The sequence below is a fragment of the Dipodomys ordii genome, unplaced genomic scaffold, assembly GCF_000151885.1.
Source record: "Dipodomys ordii isolate 6190 unplaced genomic scaffold, Dord_2.0 Scaffold22, whole genome shotgun sequence".
Classification (NCBI taxonomy): Eukaryota; Metazoa; Chordata; class Mammalia; order Rodentia; family Heteromyidae; genus Dipodomys; species Dipodomys ordii.
The window spans coordinates 11,876,649-11,902,897 of NW_012267238.1; the positions used below are offsets into that span (position 1 = coordinate 11,876,649).

At 37.6% G+C, this 26,249-nt stretch overlaps 1 protein-coding gene across 7 annotated transcripts in view; it reads right to left on the reverse strand.

The window, feature by feature from the left end:
* The window catches only part of Dlg2 (discs, large homolog 2 (Drosophila)), a 1,447,312-nt gene that overhangs the window by 11,551 nt on the left and 1,409,512 nt on the right, over nt 1-26,249 (reverse strand). For 3 of the 7 annotated variants that reach the window (XM_013013991.1, XM_013013990.1, XM_013013989.1), the window contains 4 exons: nt 22,433-22,478; nt 12,142-12,192; nt 10,896-10,997; nt 7,631-7,803 (listed from right to left, as the gene is read on the reverse strand). In XM_013013991.1, the coding sequence (XP_012869445.1) occupies nt 7,631-7,803; nt 10,896-10,997; nt 12,142-12,192; nt 22,433-22,478 (372 nt within the window). Of the gene's footprint in view, nt 1-7,630; nt 7,804-10,895; nt 10,998-12,141; nt 12,193-19,398; nt 19,441-22,432; nt 22,479-23,370; nt 23,471-26,249 lie in introns of all 7 variants that reach the window. The other 4 variants (XM_013013987.1, XM_013013985.1, XM_013013986.1 and 1 more) reach the window with 3 other exon arrangements.

A 26,249-nucleotide genomic window follows, 5' to 3' on the forward strand; every position in this document is an offset into this window, starting at 1 on the left:
TTCCATCCCCTTCCACCACATATCCTTCTGCCCTTAGTCATAATTAATCCATTTTCAGGTTGACATTTTTAAAAAATGTTGCTTATATGAGAGAGACAATACAGTACCTGTCTTTTGTGTACTTGGCTTACTTTTCTTAATATCTTTCAAATCTATTTTATTTGCTGTAAATAAGAGGACTTAATTCCCCTTTATGTCTGAAGAATACTCCATTGTGCATATATACTACGTTTTCTTTACCCATCCATTCAGTTGATGAACACCTGGGCTGACTCCTATTTTAGCTACTGGGAGTAGTGCTGCAATAAACATGAGCATTCATATGGTAACTCTTTGGTATGCTAATTTCCTTTCATTTTGATGTATAATCCTAAGTGGGAAAACTAGATTACATTACAGATCTAGTTTTAGTCTTTTGAAGAGTCTCCATAAAATTCTCTAAAATGGCTGTACTAATTTGCATCCTTACCCACAGTATATTATAATTTATTTTCTCTACATTCTCCTTAACTTATTTTGTTTTTGTTTTCATAACATAGGATGAAATAGGATCCACTATTATTTTGGTTTTCATTTCTTGGATGGGTGATGACATGCAATATTTTTTCATATATTTGTTGTCCACTTGTTTGTCTTATTGTTGTAAGTGTTCAAGATAATTAATTTTTTTAAAAAAATTGGGGTAACTGTTTTTGGCTGAGTCCCTTATATTCATTTGTCAAAGGGAAAGTTGGCAAATGTTTTCTCCCATTCTGTCAGCTATCTCTTTGCTGGGCAAAACATTTTAGTTTGATGTAATTTCACTTGACAATTTTGCTTTTGCTTCCTATGCTTCAGAGTTCTATCCAGAAAATCATTGCTAAGTTATCAATGATTTAAAGTGTTTTTTCTAGGCTTTTAATTCATTTACAAGTTGAGACAGAGGTCAAGTTTCAGTCTTCTTCATGTAGATTTCCAATTTTCCCAGTGCAAGTTTTTGAAGAAGTTGCCCTTTTTGTTGGGAACCAGTTGGTTGCACATTCATGGGGTTCTTTTGGATCTCTGGTCTATTCGTTTGGCCTATAAATCCATTTTTATGCTCATGTCATATTGCATGGGTTATTATGACTATGCAGTTAGTATGCGTTGAAATCAGAAACTGTAATGCCCCCAGCTTTTCTCATTTTGCACAAGATAGATTTGGCTATTTGGAAACTTCTGGCCTTGAAAATTGATTTTAGGATCAAATTCTTTCAAGTTTGGTGAAGGATGTATTTGGTTTGTTACTAAGGATTGTGCTGAATCTATATTATCATTTTGGGTACTATGGACATAACATTATTATTAACACGGGAGATTTTCATAGTTTCTTTTATTGCACGTCCTTCAATCCTTCATGTGTGTTTTATAATTTTGCTTTGATATTTTCTTAGAAAAGTTATTGATGTGTGAAAAAGCTACTGATTTCTGTATTTTGATTTTATATTTTATACTCTATAGAATCTTTAGTTTTTTGGTTATACTTTTTAAGTGGATTCTTTACATTTTCTCTCTATGAGTCATATAATCTATAGAAGACCCAGAAATAAAACCATACACTTATAGTTATCTGATATTTGATAAGGGAGCCAAAGATATAGAGTGGAAAAAAATAGCCTTTTCAATAATTGGTGTTGGGAAAACTGGGCATCCATATGCAGAAAAATAAAAGTGGATCCCTGTTCGATACCATGCACTAATATCAATTCAAAGTGGATCAAAGACTTCAATGTCAGTCCCCAAACTTTGCAACTATTCAAGAGAGAGTAGGAGAAACATTAGATCTTATAGTTATAGATAGAAATTTCTTGAATAGAGTCCCTGAGGCACAACAGATAGGAAAGAGACTCAGCAAGTGGGACTGTATTAAAATAGTTTCTTCCCAGCTAAGGACATAGTAAACTAGAAAGACAGCCAACCAACTGAGAAAAGGTATTTACCAGCAATATATCAGACAAAGGCCTAATATCCAATATATACAATATATACGAGCTCAAGAAACTAACCCTTCCAAAACATAATAAACCAATCACTAAATGGGCAAGGGAGCTAAGAAGAGACTTCTCAAAAGATGAGGTAAGAATGGCAAAGAATCATATGAGGAAATGCTCATTATCCCTGGCCTTAAAGGAAATGCAAATCAAAACAACTCTGAGATTCCCTCTCAGATTCCAATGGCCAACACTGATAATTTGAACAGCAACAAATGTTAGGGAGATAGGGGGGAAAAGAACCCCACTATACTGTTAGTAGGAGTGTAAGCTATTATAACCACTCTAAACAGCAGTCTAGAGGTTACTTAAAAACTAAACATAGACCTTCCCTATGACCTAGCCATACCACTCCTCAGTCTCTACCGTAAGCATCATGAGCCAGGATATAAGGACTCCTGCAGATCTATGTTCATTGCTGTACTATTCACAAAAGCTACGATATGGTAGCAGCCCAAATGCCCCACAATAGATGAGTGGATCCAAAAAAAAATGTGGTAGCTATACACAATGGAATTGTACACAGTCATTAGAAAGAATAAAATAATGCCATTTTCAGGGAAATGGATGGATCTAGAACAAACCATGTTCAGTGAGCTAAGCCAGGCTCAGACAAATGGCACATGTTCCCTTTGATATGCAGAAATTAGATCTAAAATGCACCGGGCTAGGATAAATTATGCAGGATTCTAGATACACACAGTGAGGATACTCTTAGGCATTGAGCCTTTGTATTTCTATCCTAAGCACCTCTTCACATTTATATAAAATAATATGCATATTTCATGAAATGAACTCCAAGATATGGAAACAAAAGACTTCTCTTTTTTTTTTTTAGCTTTTAGTTTTTGTTGATTCTGGCTTCTTTACCTTACGTATGGTATATGTGAGAGAACATCTTTAGGAAAGTTGGAGGAGAATACAGAACTCGAGGGGGAAAAGTGCAGCAGTGGAGCTCACTGGACACTGCTGAAAGTGAACTGTACAACTTGTGGGTGGAGACGGGAAGGAGGGACCCAGAAAGAATGAGGGAACAGAGGACACTGTATCAAAGGACATGTACTTCGAATCTGACTTGTGTAATTGTAACGCCTCTGTACATCACCTCTATAATAACAATAATGCAATAAAAGAGTCCGACAACGTAAAAATAGGATAATTTGACTGTCTTAATTACTACTTGTGTCTTTTACTTCTCTTGCTTAATTGCTCTGGTTGAAACTTAAGTGGACATGTGTGTCTTGCTCCTGATCTCAGAAGAAATGCTTTCATTTTTTTTTAACCACAGTATGATTTTGGCTATTAGTTTGTCATATTTTGAAGTAGGGTCTTTTATTCAGTGATTTTATTATGAAGGGAAATTTAATTTTATCAAATGTATTTTCTACATTTGAGATAATCAAGTGATTTTACCCTTCATTTTGTCACGTGATGTTTTATGTCTATTGATTTGTATATGTTGAACCATCCTTGTATCCACGGTATGAAACCAACTTAATATGTTTTGAGGCACTGCTGAATTTATTGCTAGTTTCTTTTGGTGCTGGTCCTAGGGCTTGAATTCAGGGTCTGGGTGCTAACCCTATTTTCATCAAGGCTAGTGCTCTACCACTTGAGCGACAGCTCTGGGGTGGAGAAAAGAATCTCATGGACTTTCCTGCAGAGGCTGGCTTTCAACTGCCATACTCAGATCTCTGCCTCCTGAGTAGCTGGGATTACAGGCGTGAGTTATTGGCAACCAAGCCTTTTATTTATTTTTTTAGACCAGTGAACATAGTGCATGGTAATCTATGTTTGCCCTGACCTTGAGGGCTTAAGTGATCCTCCCGCTTAGCTTCTCAAGTAGCTGAGATTATATGCATGTATTCCCATGTCTGGGCTTTGTGCTAGTGCTTTACTGAATCTTTGCATCTATATTTGTCAGGCATATTGGTCAAAAATTTCTTTTTGTTGCATTCTTGTATGGTTTGGGAATGGAATAATACTAGTTTCATAGGATGGATTTGGAAGGATCACTCCCAGTCACTTCTGTGGAAAAGTCTAAGAAGGATTGGTAATACTGTAAGTTTGATAAAATTCAGCAGTAAAGTCACTGATTTTGATTTTCCTTTTTTTAAAAAATTACTAATATAGTGTAATTGGGATTGATGCATTCAGAACCTTTTATATTCTCATTGTTTAGTTTTGATAGCTTATTTTGCCCAGAAATTTGTTCATATCTCCCAGGTTTTCCAACTTATTAGCATCTACAATGTTCCTTTGTATTTCTTTGATATGTGTTATATTTGATATTCTGATTATTTGGGTCTTATCTATTTTTCCTGGTTAGTGAATTTTATCTTAAAAAAAGAACCAACCCTTTTATTTTACTGTTGTTTTTCATAGTTTCTATATCATGTATTTCTACTCTGATCTTAGTTTATGCTTTCATTTTAATTTTGGGATTGGTTTGTTCTTGTTTCTAAGTTTTTGATGTATCATTAGGTTGCTTATTTGAAGTATTTATCTTTTTTGATCTAGGTATTTATTGCTATAAGTTCCTTCTTAGTACTATTTTTCTACATTCTACAACTTTTGATAAAAGTGCTTCTATTGTCCTTTGTTTCTGAGAATTCTTATATTTGCATGACCCACTGTTCATTCAAAAGTGTGGAGCCTCATATTTATAATTTATAAAATTTATTTTGTTTACTTCCAGTTTTATCTCATTGTACAATCAGAACATATAGGGGTTTTGATTTCATTTTTTTGAATTTGTTAGAACCTAATTTGTGCCTAAAATGTAGTCTTTTCTAGATAAAGTTTCATATGCTGATGAAAAGAATGTATACTCAGCAGTTTTTGCATGGAATATTCTATAAACTCTATTTGATTTAAAATATAGCTTAATACTGATATTTTTTATTTTTGACCCTCTGCATGGTCTTGTATTGATAAAGTAGTGGTGTTCATTCTAGAGCGGATAAATAAGCTTTCACTTGATTTTTTTTGTTTGACTTATTGAAGTCTTCATTTTCTAAATTTCTGTTTTTTTTTTTTCAGAATATCTGCTGAATTTCTCCCTTATATGCCTAATTTCATTTTACTGTTTATCAGTACTCTGGCATCTCAATGAGATTTGTATTATTCTTTTTTTTTTTGTCGGTCGTGGGGCTTGAACTCTGGGCTTGGGCGCTGTCCCTGCGCTCTTCAGCTCAAGGCGAGTGCTCTACCGCGTGAGCCACAGAGCCACTTCTGGTTTTCTAGTGGTTTATTGGAGATAAGAGTCCATGGACTTTTCTGCTCGGACTGGCTTTGAACCGTGATCCTCAGATCTCAGCCTCCTTAGTAGCTAGGATTACAGGCATGAGCCACTGGTGCCCAGCTGAGATTTGTATTATTCAAAACTTTTATGATTCATTTTCATTTTAGGGAAGATCTATTGCTAAAGAATTATTTTGTTCTTCTGGAAGCATGGTATTACTTTGGTTTTTCATATTTCTTGTTCTCTTATGTTGAGGTATGCACATTTGAAAGATGAGGTATCTCTACCAGTACTACAGGGTGGCTTTCCTAAGCAGCATTTTCCTGAAGAGGGCCTTGGGTGTCAGGTGGGTGTGCAATGTTGGCTTTCATTTTAAGGCGGCAACTTAGTGTAGTCTCCCTAGAGCTTCTGTTGCTGTGATTCAAGCTTGTGGGCACAGCGTGTACCATGGAGTCACATTTGTTGCTGTAGGCCACACTAGAGTGGGGGAGATGATAGCAGTCCAAGTAGGTGTGGGGCAGGTAACAATGTGTATGAGAGGCTCACTGTGTCTACTTGCTACACGAGGAATAGTGGTCTCTGTTAGTGATGCCAGTTCCATGACTAGCCACCACCTCTGCCTTTGGTTGCCCCTGAAGTGGTGAGGAGTTGGATGCACTTGTCTTCTGACCAATTATTGGTCTGGGTCTGTGGGTGGCTGAGCAACCCCCCTCCTCCCCTTGCGGTACTCACAGCCAGCAATGAAGAGCAGTGTTACAGTGCAGCAGGGGGAAGTTCCTCTCCTCTGCTTTAGTGGTAGCGCCTGCCCTGCCCAGGAATAGGACATTTGCAAGGGCAAGCCAAAGTTCCTCTGGAGGGAATGGAGGCCCTTTGGCATGTGTGTGTGTCCTTTAGGTGAGGGAAAAGAGGAGGCTCGTCTCACCTCTCTACTCTTGCCAGGAGGGAAGAAGTAGGATGGAACAGGGCCAGTGCAAGTTGTTCTTCATATTCCCCAGCCACTCCTGCACAGGGGCCTCATAACAGCTGGCACCACCGAACTGTTCAGGGCCCCTCAGTATGGAGCAGCAGTGGGAGCTGTGGTGTTCCCCACTTCTGTACGATCTATATGTCTAAACACCAGTTCTCACACTGCAGGACATCCTGTAGGTTTAGGTCACAATCACTCTGTTGGGCCAAGTTGGGTTAGCTCCCCTCCGTGAAACCAGTGCAGGGGAAGGTCAGTGGGGTCTCAGACATGGAAATATGGTGGGTTATCCAATGTCTTGGTCAGTCCAAATTCACACAACAGTCCACATCCCTGGATGGATCCTGACTATAGTATCCTGGAGGTTCTCTGGGAGAGAGCCAGGCTACGGTGCTGACTTCAGGTTATTTATCCAATTGGGCTGCAATCCTTTGAAGAGTTAGGATTTTTTTTCTATTAGCTGGAATCCCAGAATCTACACAGCTAGAGTTTACTGGAAAGTTCTTTCACCCTTACCACTACAAGGGTAAGACTCTCATTGGCTAAATGTGGAGCTGCAGGTGCTGTGCTGTTTTATTTTCTTTCTATGCTATTGTCCCAGGTCTCTGAATCTCACAAGGTTCCCCCCTTTCTCTTGCTGATTTTCAGTATTTGCACCTCAAAATGTAGCTTTATACCTGTTACTTTGGTTCTTTGTGAAGGAGATGAGTGCTCTCCTTCAGCCCTCATTTCCTCTCAGCAAAATTTCTTGTGAAAAATTTTACATCAGTATATCAAAAGGGGAAAAGGGTCCCATCAAATCATTTCACTCCAACTGATACTTTCTCATATAAAACTGGCATATGTCTTTATAGGGGATAGGATTTCTCTGTATACAGATCTTAAAGCCACATTCAAGTATCATCTGATTCGGTTCTCAAACATTTCCTTTTTTCATGTTTCTGAAATTGTCAGGAAAAAGTGAGAGTATCAATGCTTCCTCTAAGTCAGAACTTTTTTTTTTTTTGTCAACAACAGACTAGACAACCATCTTCCACAATGTGAAGTGTTCAAAAGAAAAGTTCATATTTTCCACCGTCTAGACCACCCACAATAACAAAGCTTCCCTATTCATTATAATTTTACTTACAAGGGTCTTAGCATGTCAAGGACAAGGTGAGCTCCATAAAGCTCAGGCTGTCTTAAGGTTTGTGGAACTACTCCATGTCCCTGCCCCAAGTCAGCCAAAATACTTTAGTGGGATCAAAGATGAATGATATTGTTCTAAAGTGATTCTCTGCATGGATATCTTAAAAGAAATATTTAATTCAATTTCACAACTGCAATCAGAAAATAGTAATGACAAAAAAACCAACCTGTGGATTGCCACCTAGAAGCCTTCTTTAGGGGGGTTGTAAAAAATTGCAAACGTACCCTCTCAGCTACAAATCTCACAGACTGCACACTAGTTCCATACAAATTGTCATTGTACTGCCCAGCTTCTATAAATTTGTGCTCTTGGATATCTTTCTCCATTTGTTCTCTGGAGATGACAAAGTGATAGTCTCTCCCGTCCACCTCGTAGTCACGCTTTGGCCTTGTAGTATCTGTAAAATGAGAAATAATGAAATGTATCTCACACTCTTTTCTTTCTACTTAATTTCTTTACCACACTCCCAACACAGATATAGTAGTAACACGTGCCAGTCTTATCTTCCCACATAAATGACTATAAATAGGGACAAAACAGGAAGAACAATTCTTGCTCAGGTATCAGAATGCAGGGCATAGCTGTAACTTTGTTTAGGATTCTTGAGATGAGGTCTCACTATGTAGCCCAAGCTGGCCTGAAACTTACAAACTGTGCTGGGATTCTAGGCATGCATCACCTATATATAGCTATGTATAAATAGCTATATGTGTGTGTGTGTGTGTGTGTGTGTGTGTGTGTGTATGTGTGTGTGTATGTCATAGGGCTTGAACTCAGGGTCTGGGCGCTGTCCCTGGACTTTTCTGCTCAAGGCTAGTGCTCTACCATTTTGAGCCACAGAGCCACTTCCTGTTTTTTGTAGTTAATTGGGGATAACAGTCTCACTGCCCAGGCTGGCTTCCAATGGTGATCCTGAGAGCTAAGCTTCCTGAGTTGCTAGGATTACAGGCATGAGCCACCAACACATAATTCATAGCTATAATTTTAAGAGAAAACAAATGGGGGGGGGATTCTGCTACATTAATCTTTCTACCTAGGAGATATTTCCAAAAAGAGAATCTAGAGGTTACACAGTATTAGGAAACATTGGTGTTTAGCCAGAATAAGGCATTTGATTAAGATTCCAGAAAGACCCCATTTTAGAAGCTACTTTGGACTTAACTCTGCATTCATCTGTAAAGAGTCTTAAGACCAAATCACAATTTAATCAAGTTAGTCTGTCAGTAAATCATTGCTTATTAGGATAAACATATTCTACGAAGGAAGATAAAAATCTAGACTCTAAATGCATAGTGGTTCATGCTTGAAAATCCTAGCATTGGAGAGATGGAGGCAAGAGGTTCGTGAGTTCAAGGTCAGCCTAAGTTATATAGTGAGATCTTATCTCAACACTCTACATCTATCTATCTATCTATCTATCTATCTATCTATCTATCTATCTATCTATCTATCTATCTATCTATCTCTCTATCTATCTACCTATCTATCTATCACTATAGTGTTTAGGTGTTTAGCACAATATAAAAAAAAGAAGAAAACAAAAAAAGACAGCAAAAAAGAAGAAAACAAAAAAAGACAATGTTACACAATCAGGAGAAAGAATGGGTATACAATTTTTAAATATATTTATGCGCTTAAAAATAAGTACAGTATTTTACTTATTTAGAGTGAAATACTTCCAATATAAAAAAATTCATGTAAATGTATGGTTAAGAAGAGAAGGGGAGCTGGGTGCTGGTGGCTCACGCCTGTAATCCTAGCTACTCAGGAGGTTGAGATCTGAGGATCATGGTTCAAAGCCAGTCCAGGAAAGAGCATCTGTGAAACTCTTACCTCTAATTAACCAACAGAAAACTGGAGTGGCACTGTGGCTCTAGTGGTAGAGCTCTAACATTGAGCTAAAGAGCTGAGGAACAGTGCCCAGGCCCAGAGTACAAGCCCCATGACTAACCAAAAAAAAAAAAGAAAGAAAAGAGAAAGGGAATGTAGTCTAGCAATATGACTGGAAAAAGTAATTTCTGATCTTCCATTCAGTTGCTTCTTAAGACATCTTAAAATGACCAAATCTCCAGATATTTTTATCTCAGATGTTTATTCTATTAATAAGAGGAAATTATAACATGACTAAGTTCAGAACTCATAGTAATAAGAATAGTAAATATCTAAAATACCTATGTAGATGAAGAGTGATTAGTTATAATTATTTAACACAGCAAAAATTTTAAGTGTTAAGAAAAAAAATCAGTCACCTTGAAAAAACATATGCCTTGGAAGTAAGTAGATGGAAAGCAACAAGAAATTATTCTTTCTGTGATGTTATTTCTGGGTCATGTGTAGGATTCTGTGTACTTTCCAATTTCTTGTTTAACTATGAGCATATATTGATTACATAAAATAGTACTATTAATTAAAAAAAAGAAAAAGGAAAGAACAGGCAAGATGGAAGGGAAAGGGAGAACAGTGGTTAAAAAATTTCTGTTTTCTTTCTCTCATAAGTGAAAAACCAAACTAGAAGCTCTTTGTAAACCAGGTTATGCATATTTAATTTGCACCTTCTTATGTACAGGATATGTTCTATGTCAGCCCTTGTGGGGACTACACCATTATCTGAGCCATCATTCCAATCATCTTATCCAGGCACCACACAAATAATTCCTGCTATTCTTTAGAAGTCTATGCTGAAATTTGTAGTATTGAAATATTACAGACATCTGAAACTATAAACCCTAAAAATATTCAGTGTGAGAAACATTTGTCAGATTTAAGAGTTCATTATGAACATGAGGCAGCTTCCTGGAGAGCTTGTCTCAGTATATAGATGGGCTCTGTGTATGCCTGAGGTTAGTAAGTGAACGGGGCTGGTGGTGATGGCAGGGAGAGAGGGACAACAGACAGAATCCTACGGTGCTATCTTAAATAGGACACAGATGACGGGGACCTGATGCTTGTCTATAGGGACCTAGAGAGTAAAGTTTCATACATATCCTCTCCTCCTCCCATGACCCTCTACTTTCAGTTTTCTAGTGGTTCATTAGAGATAAGAGTCTCACAGAGTTTCCTGCCCTGGCTGGTTTCAAACTGCTCTCCGCAGATCTCATCCTCCTGAGTAGTTAGGATTACAGGTGTGAGCTACCAGTGCCTGGCTGATGTGTAGCACTTGTGATCTCTCCCACTCGATGGCAAAAGATGCTTTGCTGCCCTTACAGTCAAGCTGTAGGGCCATGCTGATGCCTTTTATAAATCTCATAACTGTCTGAAGTGTTAGGGAGTTCTGTCTTCTACGGGACTACAATCAGTTCAGAGAAAACCTTGTTATACTTAGCAAATACCGAACCATCTGTGACAGCATAAACAAAAAGTATGAGGTTGAACAATTACATAAGGTACTGAGATAATAACTAGTAGTATTTGAAGCAGCAGAAATTCCATTTTTATCATCTCATCATGGAGTCAAGCTTTTCTCTAAAGGAAAAAAAAAAAGATACTTACGAGGCACACAGGAGCCAAATTTGTCAGGGAATTCAGATATCAAGTCATCGTTGATTCGATCCTTCATGGGGCCCAGAATAATCACTGGCCGAGTATAGTTTACTGTGAATACAGAAAAAAAGGTGCGGCTGAGGGAGAGAGACTTGGAAACAACTTCTATACTGCCTAGCAAGGATGGTTCTTAAAAAAAATATCTGTAAGCAGTTGTACTCTGGGGTTTCAATTCAACATGTCAGTTTATGTGCAGGCTGTATCTTGGTCTGTTACCTCTTCCATCATTCTCTCATGTCTCCCAACCTCACCCATCCCCTCAAGTTAACTGGCTCCATTTTCATGTATGTACATTGAGTCTGATGACTGTATTCACCCACCCTTCCTCTCTCCATTTGTACCCTATTCCTTGCAAGGGTGGTTCTGAAGGACAGATCACCAAGCAGTAAGAACATACCCCTGTAGCCCTGAAATGGGCCTTTTAAACCTGGGGATGTGGACTTGCTACTTCTTGAAATGTACTAATGGGAAGAGCGACTTCAGCCTCTGTCAAAAGTCCCAGGTGGTGGTGTTTCCCTCATTGCCAGGCCGTGCCTGCACTATGTCAAAAACCCTGACTTTAGTCAACTAAGTGGGCACAAGAAATTCAATCCAGCTGTTTGGCCACTGCTTAAAAGTAATCCTTAGTAGTAAAGACATTTAAAAAAAATCATTTCTTTCCCTCAGCTCAAAATATTGTCTTTGTTAGGATTTTCCTTTATGTCTGGGATTAGGAGTAACGTTAGCTCCTTTGGTACAACTTCCCATCTGATGCTTGAATTTTTTCTGTAATCTCCCTGTCAGTAGCCCTCAAGCCTCCATTATAAATGAGGTGGAGAAGCTATGGGTCCTAGAGCGCCTATGAGTGGCCTGTATCTCACATCTACTAGAAAATCTTTCTCAATCCTGGGCTGCTAGTAATTTCCCAGGATATTTTTTCTTTATCAGTCCTCCAGCTAGGCCATTCGGTAATGAGGGTGTCTTCTTTCCCATCAAGCCCACCCCACTGTAACTCTGTTCCATTCTCTTTGGAGTTGCTCAGCAGAAAAACTGTCTGGTGATAGTGTCAGAGAGAGAGACAGCAGGGTATGGTCTCAATATACCTGAACAACAAGCTGAGTTTATTTCCCTAGTCTTTCATGCTTCCCCTCCCCGAATAGTATCACCTGGGTTTTGACCTGACAATAAAAAAACCTGAGTATGCTGAGAAACTTACTTTCCTGCCTTGTGACAGGCTCATAGGAAAGAATGAGGTCTTCTTGTCCTCCTAGGAAGAAAAGAAAAGAAAATTACAGTCGACTAACAACCTGTCACTAGCTTCAGCTATCATTCCTGCTCTGAAACATAGGCAACAGGCACAGTTCAGGGTTAACTTTCCTTGCTGTCTCCTTGAACCATTCAAAAAAAAATCCCTTCATCTTCATAAAACTCTCCAGCACTATTTTGGTGTCAAGTGATCACATAGTCATAGCTGTAGGTAATAACTGGCTGCTACTCTCTGTACAGAGCAGTGATCTGTGGGACTGGCTTTCTATCTGATGCCAGAAATGGAGTGCCATGCCTCTATGCCACACATTATCACCTAAAGTCAAGTCATTTGGTGCAAAGAAAGGCTCCACTGGACACTTTCTTGCTATCTAATCAGAATTTCTGTCTTTTGATTTTATTTCTCTAAGAAGTAGGTACTTAATTTTGACAATCACATTCCTCAGAATATATTACAGGATACTTAAGGGATTTCCTGTAATATTGAATCATCAAGGAAATGCTGTAGGTCAGTGAAAGAAGATTAAAACTCGAGAGGAGGCTGAGGTCGTAGCTCAAAGGCACACCACGTGCTCAGTACGTGTGAGAACCAGGGTTCAACTTGTAGTACCCACCTCTTACCAAAAATGTAGAGGAGTTCCCTGCATCATTAGTTATTGTTGATAAGCCATGGCTCGAAACTTCAAAGAGAGAGAGAGAGAGAGAGAGAGAGAGAGAGAGAGAGAGAGAGAGAGAGAGGAGGGAGAGAACTAAGGAAGACACTGTGGAGAAAATGTCCATTCCCTCCATCCTATTTGCTGTACATCTGCTTCAGGGTAGGCCTTAAGCCAACACATAACTGCAGAGAGTACATTGCACTTTGACAATTATTCTTTCAATCCTCTATTTTATCCACTTGATTAACTAATTGGTCATAGGATTGCCTCAGTTTAGTGGCAAACCCTAAGCCTCTGTTCCTGTATTTGCTTTAGGTTTAGTGTTTATTGACTACTCTCTGGTATAAAAAATAGGTTAAGGTTGTTGAAAATGATGTCCTATCTGTTAGAGGTGATGGGTGGGAGGAATGGACCATGAGATAGTCTTTCCTGAAACCAAATGACAATTGCATTTCTTTTGCTCATCATTGCAGAATACATTTTTTTTTTACTCTGTCAATGAGGGATGCTTCCTTATAGCACCAGGACAGGGAAAACAAGTTAATTTTATAACTGATCAAAAAATGTTCAAAAGACTTTCCCTTTTCCAAGCAGAGGTTTTGTCTGTGCTGAGCTAGTTCAATTGTATTCAGGAAGAGAATGATTCCTTCTGAATAAACTACTGAAAAAATTAGTGATTGATTTTAAGCCTCTTGTGATCTAAAGATGGAGATATGTAGAACTCATAAGATATTCAACTCTTAGGGAGAAAGTATAGTTTTAGGAATAGATGTATGGTAGGCCATGAGAGAAGAATCGTGATTACAGAATAGCAAAACCTTCAAGGTTAGGTGATATCTGAATCTATTCTATAGAGGCAAAGGCCAAGTTTTATTCATCAGTGTCCCCGGTGCTCCGTCAAGGGCTTAATGTAAAGATATCAATTAACTCACATTTTGATTTCATTCATGAAAAATGGGATGAGTAACAAGGCCAGTGATAGGTTCTGCTCTGTATCATAGAGATCATTTCATCTTGGGAAATATAGTTCTCTCTAAATAAATGTTCCTGCTTCAGTAGGAATCTCTTTCCGGTAGTGTTGGAAATCATTCTGATGGGATGTTCTAAAGGAAATCCTTAAGTTTGAGAAAAGTCAGGGTAAAACATAGTCTTTAATTTTCTGAGTCCATAGCTTTATGGACTCATCAATAAGCTTATCCATTGCCTTTTGGGGTTATGTACTATATAGAAGGCACAGGTTCACATGAGGCTATTGGTGGGGCAAGGGTGGCATTCTGCATTTGTCCTGTGCAAATAGGAACCATATACTTGCCAGTAAGTCTGCAGTGTTGGCATTATATAATAGTTGTGAATTCATTTTCTGATTCAATAAAAATGCCCTGAGTAATGGCAAGGAAATAAAGACAACAACAAAGAAGGATAATCCATGTCTACATGTCACTTTGCACGTCTTTTCTCTCAGCCCTTGGCTTCTATTTTTGTCTTTCGCAGGGTAAGCTGGTGACCCCAGTTTACAGTTGCAGAAGTTGGGGTTCAGAGATATTCATGAGGCTTGTTTGCTTCCTTAGCTAGTCAATAGTATAGTCAAGATTTAAAGCTACATTGTTTGTTTTCTTTTGTTTTCTCCTCTATTGAGTATATTATGCTGTCTCAAAAATGAGTGGTGGGATTCTCTGGGGCTGAGAGCTTGCAAGTCAACAAAGAATGATAGACAAAAATCAGGCCAGAGTCACTGAGAGGTTGCAAGGTGTTCTATCTTCAAGTTCCAGCTTCTCTGTCTGTTTCTCTCTCTGTATGCCTGCATTTCTCTCTTTCTGTATGACTGCATGTTACTGTGTCATTTTCATAAAAATAGTGTTCCTTAGTACTTTTTCTTTTTTCTCCGATGAGGTTGGCACTTAGAAGTGACAGGTACAAAACTCTTTCTTGGTCTAGTTTTGGCAATTTCATGGTTGGAAGGGGAGCATTATGAGATTTGGCAGAAAACTTTGTGACAGCCTTCATGAAGTACTGTGTGTGAACTGGAAGCCTGTCACAGTGAGACATCCACTAATAGGTCTTCAGGATAGAGAAAAACAAGTTGTTGTTCTTTAGGAATTCTTCGGAACAAAATGAGGGAAGGGAAGTGAAGACTGACCATAGTCCATTTAATCTTTTTCTCAACTTAGTTTTTAGTACCAGCATAGGATGGTTAAGAGTAAAGTATGCCAGGTACTGGGAGCTTACACCTGTAATCCTAGGTACTCAGGAAGATAAGATCTGAGGATCACAGTTTGAAGCCAGTGCAGGCAGAAAAGTTGATGAGACTCTTTTATCTCCAATTACCTAGCCAAAAGCCAGTGGTGGAGGTGTTGTTAAAGTGGTAGAGTGCCAGCCTTGATTATAAAAGCCAAGGAGAGCTCAAGGCCCTTGGTTTAAGCCCCAGTACTGGCACACACACACACACACACACACACACACACACACACACAAAGGGGTAAATAAGGATTTTAGAATCATAGAATATTAGCATTAAGAGAGGATTTGGAGTTTATGTTCTTCATGTCTACTAAGTATGGAGCACAAGTTGTTGCTCCTTTACTCTGTGCCCATAAACTAATCATTATCAGCATTACTGCTGAGTCTCACAACATTTTGCAATGTAATTCTTCAGGCAGCTGCTGTCTAGAGGTGAGCGTTGAAATCTTGACTAAAATCTACTTGCCAGCTCAGTTCTACTCCAAGATACTCATTTTATATAAGAACTAAGCTTCTGAGTAATTTTTTTCAATATAACTTGGTGAGTGAATTAGCATCTCAATGTCTCTATAGGATGTTCAAGAGATTAAATTACTTAATATGAAAAATAAATTACTTAATATACATAAACTCCTAGAACTAGACTCAGTATAAAGCTAATACTGTATAAAAATGTTACTCGTTTGATGGGTAGTACTGGATGATTGCAAAGGACTTGATCACACATAAAGAACCTTGGATTACAAGCCACAGGGAAAAGCAAAAATTATAGAGGACTCAGAATTAAAAGATCTGGATTGGTATTGCAGTATTATTGCTTATTAGTGAGCTATGTAGTCTCTTGAATGAAGCTTTAACTTCTTCCTATATAAAGTGATTATATATTTAACAGTTTTATTGTGGAAGCCAAGTGAGGTAACAGATGCAATGAAAAAAACTGCTTTATAAAGACTAAAGATAAAAAAGGCAGTTCAGTGTAGTTGCTTAGATCTATAACCCTAGCTACTGGAGTGACAATTGACAGAAAGATCATGGTTTGAGGCCAGCATGGGGAAACATTAGTGAGATTGAGATTCCCTCTTAATCAATAAACCAGGAGTGGTGGTGGCTCATGCTTGTGATCTCAGTAACTTGGGAGGCATATTTAGGAGGATCAAAGTTAAAGTCCAGGTTGGCCAAAAAAATGTGAGACTCTGTCCAAAAACCTGTTAATGCAAAAAAGGACTGGGGGCATGATGTTAGTGGTAATGCTTCTGTTTAGCAAACCCAATGCCCCGAGTTTATACTTCAGTACTGAGAAAGTTGAGGGGAACTAAAGGCCATCAAGGGCAACAATCGAGAAGAGTGGAATAAGGCAGAGACGATGGAAACCGATGTATATTTGTTCACTGAAGTCTCAATCTCCTTATCTCGAGATTCTTGTTTTGAAAATTCCACTTAATCGATGAACAGAAGCGGATTAGAAAGATGGCCATCAGCTCTCAGGTAGCATGATAGGTAAAGACTGTTATTGAACTTGAAGAAGGCAGAGTTCTTCAACTCTAGAGGTCTGCCTGGTCCCTATTATACCTGCTTGATGTTCACACAAGGGCGATTGAAAGGTCTAACAGAGAGCTGCCACAACTCTAACCTGCACTTGACTACTGATAGAAATCTGGAATTATCTGATCACAAAGATAGTGTTGAAGTGGTACTTTGCATGTTTAGATAATGTACACTATAGTTAAGTGTATTTTAGCTGCTACTCAAATTAATTGGACTCAGAAAAAAATTATAAAGGTGGAGATGGTGTAGCAGGTGTCTGAGCTACCAGATAGAAGCTGAGGTTTGTATTCATATGTGTGTGTGTGTGTGTGTCTGTGAGACTTAAGTGGGGCTGATACAATGTGTGATTCTCTGACATAATGGGAAAGGTGCCCCTGGATTGTGACCTGGAACTGCTCATCATTCATCTTCTTTAAGCCATTTTGTCTCCCCCGAGGGGACAAGCAATGTTCCAAAGGTGAAATAAAACACCTGGACACTGGCAAAAAAGAGAGGCTTTTTGCATTTGTACAGTGATTTATAAGACCTAAAGTCACTCATAATTATAGGAAAATATAGTCTATTTTTGAATTCAAAGTTGCTACTTTCTAGACAACATATCTGTGCCAAGCCTCAGAGTTTTTTCTTGTGATACTGCCCTTTCTAGAAAGTTCCTTTTCTTGTGTAGCTGGTAAGTGAGGCTTTTCCTACTTTTTCCAAAGCTCAGCTCACAGGCCACTTCCTTTCTAAACTAGTTCTGATGCTCTCATCATTCTTGAGCTGACTTCTACTACTGGGCAACATTTGTTCACTTATGTTTAAGTGAGATAAGAGCCAGAATTATATTTACATCTGGGCTCATGGTGCCTATGAAGGGGGTCTGACCCCAAATGATTCAATGAATGCTCCTCTGGAATTCCTTGTATTTATGTCTGGACAGAACTGTTTTTTAATTCTGAGTTTTGACATTTGTTAATCTAATGGAAATCTGAGTGTCTGATCTTCTGTAACTTCAGATGCAACCCAAACTGTAATAGAATCTAGCCCCAAATCTTCTCATAGATAATTTAGAGGCATTCTTTTTGGTGTTATCCTGACACATTATTCCAAAGACTTGTCAAGCAGTTAAAAACGTTGGCTCAATTTTTTATAATTACTTTGGAAAAATATCCTCTCATCTAAAGTACTCGTAAAAAGTGTAATTTCCAAAGGACAAGGTAGTTCTTCTGTAAGAATGACTAGGGCACAAGGCATGATATTTTCAGTGAGTGCATTCTTTCTATCCACTGGAGACAGAAAGACTCAAACTTGAAGACAGCACTGAAGAAGTTAGTGTCATTGGTCTTCATGAAACAACAGATTAGCTCCATCTTTCCTCACACTAAACAGATGGTGACTAAGACATCAGAAAGACGAAGAAGTGGTCAATGCTTCTTGGTCTGGTTTCCAAATTTAAAAAGAGCAGAATGAGCAAGGCACTTTTTTGAACCACAAAAGGGGAAGGGCAAGAAGAATGTAATAATGCCAACACTTTCTAATGATTTCATGAACAAGAAGTTTCGGTGATTGTAAAATACAGTTTTGTATCACATCATCACATGACTTCTTTCATTCTTTGGTCTGTATCTTTTTCCTCCTTGGGCCTGTCTTTTCCTGCTGTCATTCCTTTCTTGTGCTTTTTTTCTTCTATCTGCCACCAATAAAATTCTCTAATGTCTTTCTTAAAAACCAGTTCTATTTGCCATGTTCTAACTAAAACTATTTGGCACTCCACCTCAAAAAGGCATACTTTTGTGAAATATTATGCCATAAAGAGGAAAAATATTTCAAATACTGTAACTTGTCAATCAACACACTATTTAAACAAAAAGACAATTTCTGTCTCTGTTGCTGTGGCTGTTTTGGGCCTACAGATTTCTAATACTCTTGGCAATTGCTTTTTGGGTACATCATTTCACTAATGATTTACAAATTTGTAAAGATCCTCATTATAATATGTATATCAGACATTCCCAAACTAGTAAAGTAGCTGGTAAGAAACCATGAGAACTGATCCAAAGGATATGTTGGGTGAATATTTCCATACACTAAACAAATGGCTTGAAGTGACCAAAGAAAGATCAGAAAAACTGTTTTTAAGGTGTTACCTACCTTTTCAATTAAGTTTTCTGATCTTTTTTTTAAATAAACATGGGAATACTTTTAACATTAGAGGAAGAAACATTTTCATCATTTCCCCAATCATGTCCCAAATGAAGTCAGCTACATAAATGTAGTATCTGCTTAAAATATTAAGCAAGAAGAAAACAATATGAAAGACTTTCCCCTCCTGATTTTGAAAGAACACTGTAATTTATAAAAACTTTCCAGGGGATGTGCACTAGAAATGGGAAAGGAAAAGGCAAAACGAGAAAGACATAAATTCATGATGACTTTTCCATTTTTCCTGCAAGGATGTTAAATTGATTTTGGGAGGTAGAATGTTAAAATCTACCATGCTGAACTTTTCTTGAGCTTCCCTATGAAAATTGAATCTGGCCCACAGTCAGCTGAGGCTTGAATTAATATTAGTAAGGTGGCTACTCTTTGCACAAAAGGGTCCATTGATAGCTTTAAGGTCTTTTGTCTCCTTCTGAATCAAACGTCCATTTTATTTCAAGCCATTTGCTTTGGACAAGGATGGTAAAAGGCAGCAATTGAAACATCAACAACAAAAAGGCTGAGATGATCACCACAGGCAATGGGGGTAATTGCAAAGAAAAGAAATGCAAACCAAAGCAATAACTTACTGTAGCTACTTTCGCTATCGCTGGCATTAGAAGAAACATGTTCTGCAAGAACAGCACAGCAAATTAAAAAAAATACCAAGCATTGAAGAGCAGCCAGAACGGAAAGGAATACACCCATGCAAGGCTACTAGAAATGTGAGCAAAAGCGAGTCAAAGGCTGCAGAAGAGATTGCATTAAGAAATTTCAGATAAGATAAAGATGAAAACTTTATCACCATTAAACCAGAAACTGTAGTAGAGTTCTGTTTCTTCCTTATAGCGAATAAGTGGTGAGTAGTGCCACTCAACACTTTTATGTAATTTTCTTTTTTGAACTATTATTACCCATTCATCAGCTCTGGTTTTCCTGATTCTTGTTACAAAGGCCAGTGTGTCTCTAACTAAATGTTTTCTTGAGGCTGAATTGTGGAGCTTATGGTGTGTTGGTACTATTTTCTTGCAGGCTTTATTTTGTAGGAACATTGATTTCAAATTGTTAATTGGCCCTGGGAACCCCTTGGATTTTTATTTCTATTTAAATACTTCACAGATTCTCAGGATGAAATGGGATTCTTGAAGTTATTTCCTACCTCAGTGAGAGTAGAAAATCATAGAAGGAAAATGAGTCATGAGCCAGTCATGTTTTTATATATTGAGATCTTTGCTTAGATAGCTATTAGATCCTGAGGGAATGGAGTAGACAGGAGAGAAATGGCATGGAGCAAGTTTTTAAAATTCATTCTGAGTAACTTGCTTGTTTAGTGACATTCCAAATTATTTTTTATACAAACGCTTACTGAAACATGGATGTGTGCACTGGTTATGTACCAGACTTAGGGTTTATTTCCAAAGTCACCTGAACTACTGAAGTCATAGATGATAAATTAACTCAATCACCTTCTTCACATATTACTTTAGTAAAATAAAGGTACATGGGACTGATTTCTGAAGGTCACTGGCAAAGACTTCAATTTGTCAAAATACAATTATTATTATTATTATTTGGACAGTCCTGGCACTTGAATTCAGTGCCCGGGCACTGAGTCCCTGGGCTTCTTTTTGCTAAAGGCTAGCTCTCTGCCCCTTGAGCCACAGTGCCACTTCTGGCTTTTTCTGTTTACATGGTACTGAGGACTTGAACCCAGGGCTTCATGCATGCTCGGCAAGTATTCTACCACTAAGCCATATTCTCTGTCCCAAAATACAATTCTTATGTACTTTTTAAGAAAAAGATAGACATAACATTATTCCCTAACAGAAGAAAATGCTTTGGGATTATGCGTTCTCATCAACTGAGTGTTTTCAAGCATAAAACCAATGAAACAAAAGCCTGAGTTAAATTCACACAAAACATTTTCCTTTCTGCAGGTCTAGAGCCAGAACTGCACTGCTAATTTGAGTAGCAGGAGAAAGCGTGTCGATGAATCTGTGCATGCCTGTTTTTTGTCATGAGAAATATGGTTGAGGCAATGGAACTAATGCCAGTGCATCTCATGGGCAAAATCATCTTATGTACATTGAATTGGGGATAATTTGCTGCCTGTTTTTCACTTGTATTAAATCTTCTGTTTTTGTTTTTAGTGATAATGAGGTTTGAACTCAGGGACTTGAACAATGCCTTTAGCCTACTTTTTGCTGGTTATTTTGGAGCTAGAGTCTCTGACTTTTCTGCCTGAGTTGTCTCTGAACTCATAATTCTCTGAATCTCAGCTTCCTGAATAACTAGGATTATGGTGGTGAGGCCCTGACTAAATCTCTTCAGATTTCCATGAATAATATTTTGTATTAAAATTCTTTTTCCTTTTCAACTTGAAAATTTACAAAATTTCCCTGGTGATGCTTGATGTCAGGTAGATCGCATTCAAATTAGTATTTAAATTTCAGCCACAAGAATAATTTCATATCACATTCTATCCAGTGACTCAAAGATAAAGTTTTCATCTTTAAGGAGACCAGTACTCAGCATCAGATTTTGTTTCCTATGTATACATATGTAAAAAAACACTTCAAATCTACAACTTGAAATATGAAAGGTGTCATCACACAAGTTTAAATAAATAGCCCTTGAAAATGAAGTCCAGCTCAATGCTATTATGAAATGAACAGCTTTTAAAAGATTGCCCAGAGCTGTTAAAGTAAAACAAAATTGAACACATGATACAGTTGCAAGAGTCTGTTCAAGATTCGGTTCTGATTCCATTGATGCCTACACAATGGGATTAGTGTTAAAGAATATGAAATCAAAGGATATTGATATATAGGCTCAGTAGTTTTAAATGCCAAGTGCAATGAGATACAGACCAAAGACTTGAATAACTAGAAAATGTAAAAGTCTATTATAGTCTTCATTCTATCCTACAAAATGCAGACCTGATAACGTATTGCAGCTAATAAATCACTGACAGCAAAAGATACTACTACATACTGAAAACTTTATCATACAAACGGTTCAAGGAGGATCACTGCAAGTCAGAGAAAAAAGATCAATCAAGTTAATAAGAAAGAATTATTCATGAAGGATCAAATGACTTAATTTTTCAGAATGCATGTTCCTTTTGATTAAATTATAAAATGGCTTCTATATTCATAGCAAAGTACAACTCGATTATGGAATTTGGCAAGGTCATTAAATGTTTCCATGTTGAAAAGGCAGCAGAAAGCACATAAAGAATATTGCCACTTTGCTGTTCTAGAACATTCAGCTCACCCTTTCTTTCAACATGGCTTCTTGCTCTCTGGTAGCAGTTAGGCAGTAGAGCAAGCGGTGCCACCTGGGCATCGGGCCCATGTTGGCCACCTCACGTGGTCAGAAAGGGAAGGTGTGAACTGCAACACAGGTTAGAGTGCCTGACACACTTCGCTTTTAAATGCTGACATGCAGAACAAAACGAGTGAAAATTACTTTGTAGGAGCATTCACAGCTAGGTAACAAATAAAACTTGTATCTTGTGCATGCTAGGAGTGAAAGGCCCTCAGGAAAAGGGACAAAAGCCAAACTCAAAAGGAAAGGAAAAGAAAAAAAGAAAAGTTACAGTGACCATTCCTGGAAACTTACTCAGAGTCTTTGTTCCATAACCGTCGTCACCTAATCCGGGGATGTCCTGCATGGAAGTCCCCAGAGAGAGCAATGAGAGAGGAAGAACAGCCACGGGAGAGGAAGGAAGAAGTCAGTGGAGTTGAAATGGATACTACCATGACAGACCGTGTTGCCCGGACAATCTGGATCCCACTGGCTCTTTTGGAAAAGGATTTTTACCCTCAATTCCCTGGGCTGAGACTTAAAAAAATAGGTCTAATTTGGGGAATCAACTTGAAAGGTTCAATTAAAGCAAAAAAAGGAGAAAAAAAAAGAAAGAAAACATGATTTGCTAAGTTCCTTTTATCTTTTTTGCCACTGACCTGTCTCACTTAGAAGAATAATCTCCTCCAAATTTGGTATCAAAATCCGGAGATTTAGTATTTATCAGTATCGGCTTACTGCTTGGCAAATATTTGATGTTTACTGGGAGCAAAAGAACCAGCAAAGGTGCTGGTAAACAAGGAAGGTCATCTAATTGCTCCTAATTAGGTAGCATTCCAAAAAAATATTTATGGCAATAGGGTTAAGTATTTCTCCCTTTTTCCCCATCCCTGTTCCCCCCCTACCCTCCCCCCCCCAAAAAAAAGAAGAACTTAGTCCGAAGCCCTAGGGAGTTGTGTGAGTTTTCAGAAAAGACAAACTAGACCCGTCCTGCTCACAAGGAAATGTTGGCTGGAAGTGAGGCCAGCACTTCAGTTAGTCCCTCTCCATTGCTTTCTGCAAAGAACAGCCATGCAAAAGGATCCAGACTGTGGTCAAGCACTGGTCACAGTAGTAAGACCTGACCTGCCTGCCTGCCGTGTTGCTTGCCTAGGTGTGTGGTGTTGGGAGAGCCTATGGCATGCGTGCTGCCCGTGAAGGATTTTTTTTTTCTCTTGTGTTGCATGTGACATTATCTTTGAGAATCTACTTACGTTCAGGATCACTGGTTTCCTGCTCACTCTGCTCCTTGTTCTTGTAGAATGGGAACTTTCGTGAAAAGATGAAGCTCTTTTTACGCTTGTCATTGAATGACTGTGAAGGAGAAAAGGCATGGGGCAAAAACAGGGGACGTCTAATTGTTGTCACACTCATGCTGACAAAACAACTAGTCTGTAAAAGCAGAGAGAGCTGGAGTGACGCAAGTGGATACTCTGTAGAGGTGCTAGAAGGTTCTAAAGGCAGAATCTATTTTCCAGGAGTTTCCATTCTGAATAATGGAATTGCCTTATAATTTCAAGATTGCTTACAGTAGATGGATGGAGGGAAAGACTTTGTCCTGGCTCTACAGCTTGTTAGGCCATTACCTTTTTGGACAGTAATGGTAACTCTGAATTTTCTCTACAGAAGAAGAATAAAGATGACAGTAGTTCGTAGATGATGAGACTCACATATGACAACAAAAACATCAAATGCTAAACAAATTTCATTGTCAGGTAGCAACTCTTTCTCAGTGTCTAGGTGTCCTGTAAGGTTGCTTAGAAATTCTTATTTCAGTTTGAGTTTAATCAAAGATGTACAGAGTAGCATGAAGATTTATGATATGTAATAATTATAGTATGACATTCTTATTTGAATGATAATTTAGCCTGGCACCATCATTTTATATACCAGGAGTCTGGAGGGCAGAGAGATTGAGTCCCATGCAAATATAAGGAGCTAGTTGGTGACAGCCACTAGTCTATATTAAGATAAAATAAAACAAAAATGGCTGCCTTCAAAAATTATGTATATTTATAGATATATACACACACACATATATATACACACACAAATACCATTCCATTAGCTTAAAGAAGCTAAATTAAAAATAATACATAGGATAGTTTAGATGTAATCATTGATATCATGTGGCTTATCTAGAATACCTTACCTTAGGAAAATTTCATTTATTTTCCTATTACTGTTATTATGTGAATGTTTTGTGGGTTCATAGTCATTTAACAAGTTATATAGACCATACAAATCTTATTAATTTCATATTCATTATTTAAAAATGTTTTGCAAACTTGATTACTATCATCATTTGGCTGAGAGTTATTGGAAAAATTTAAAATAATTCCCTGAGGAACAAGATGTAGTATCCATACATTTTAAAGTCAGTGTGCCTAAGTTGTAAATATAATTTGTAAAAGGGGTATTCTTAAAAAAAAAAACCTTTTAGTAATGGCAGCTGGTAGGAATTAATGTAGAGCCAGCAAGGTGACTACTTGGAAGGAGTGTTTGTTGACTGCCTGTGTTGGGACTTAGTCCAATGTCCTGATGGATTTGAAGTCCAATTAGATGGCACAAAAAACTTCTACATTTAGGAAATATTAAAATAATATGTGTTAATGCTGTCATTCAGAAAGTTAGGAACTGCCACTTCAACTTAGTGGACTTTAATTAGAAGATATAAAAAAGAATAAATCTAATATTTTATGACTGCAGTGGACACATCGTCTGTTTCATATGAAAAATATATTTTCAGGGGAAAAAGAAGTACCAATTCAGGATTTATGCCTCTGCTGACAGCACAGTTCAACATAGTTTCATCATCGTTTGTAACTTCAGATTGACCTCCAGAAAAATGGCTGGGAACTATCCTTAAATTGTCCTACTTAAAAATAATCATCCTTAAAGGAACATTAAGTATTTTTTGCAGCACTCCAGTTTCATGCTACTTTTACATTGGAAGCATATTTAAGTTTCAGTAACTGAAAAATAAAAGAAAAATACCATGTAAGAATTAATGGCATGTGATATTTGTAAGGTATGTTAGACATTTATCTTCAACATTACAGATGACCTCATGCAAAAAATTATGGATTTTCATGCAAGTACAAAACAACAATGCCAAGAGGAGAAAAGCCTGGTGGGAAAACATACACACAGATGGATTAGGTGGAGACTTATGGGGCTGCATGCAATGGGCATCATTTCAATTGTCTCAAGGGTCAGAGGAAAATGAACCGGTGTTGTCTCTGATCACTTTTTTTATGTCTCAAAGCAAGGAATGTGCTCAGTACTAATACTTCCAAAGTTTGGAGATGTTATGTATCATTAGTCATCTGATTGGGGACATAATACTGAACACCTTTTATTTATAAAGGATACTTTATTTATAAAGGACAGATAATACATAATTATAGGTCAGAAATAAAATGATCTAGCATAGTCTTATTAGCAAAAGCCATTTTGGTTACACTTGCTGATATTTATGGACACAAAGCCAAATCACAACATCATTTCACATAAATTTACAAGTCACACACTTAAAGTCTTAAATATTTGAGCTGTAAAGGCTTCTATGTGTTTTCTAATGTGCTAATAGTATATTTTTATTACACATGTAATATTAAACTTTTTAAAAATATTTTTTAATTTTTTTTAAAATATTAAACTTTTGCTGCTGTAATTTTTTTAATGTAGGAAGGGAAAGTCTGTGACATGAACACTAGGTGAGAATAATAAATTAGCACTTTTGGCTTCTTGTTCTATTCTTAATCATACTTGATTCATACTATTGTTTTTTCTATATTACAGCATCTTCAATCTCCACTTCTTGATTTCATGGCAGAAAGCTTTGAATAGAGACTTTGAAAACACCAATCATGTGTGGCATGGGGGTAAGCTGTTTTGGAATTTGACATAAATTATTGAGTTTTATGAGTAAAAGTGATAAAAACAATGGTTGACACTTATTAAGCATTTATGTGTCAAACTTAGTTCTAAAAGCACTGCATGTGTAAACTCCATGCTAACTTTATGAAGTTACTTCTGTACTTGCTCAGGGTCACAGAGGTAGTGAGTACTGAAGTCGGGAATTGAATTC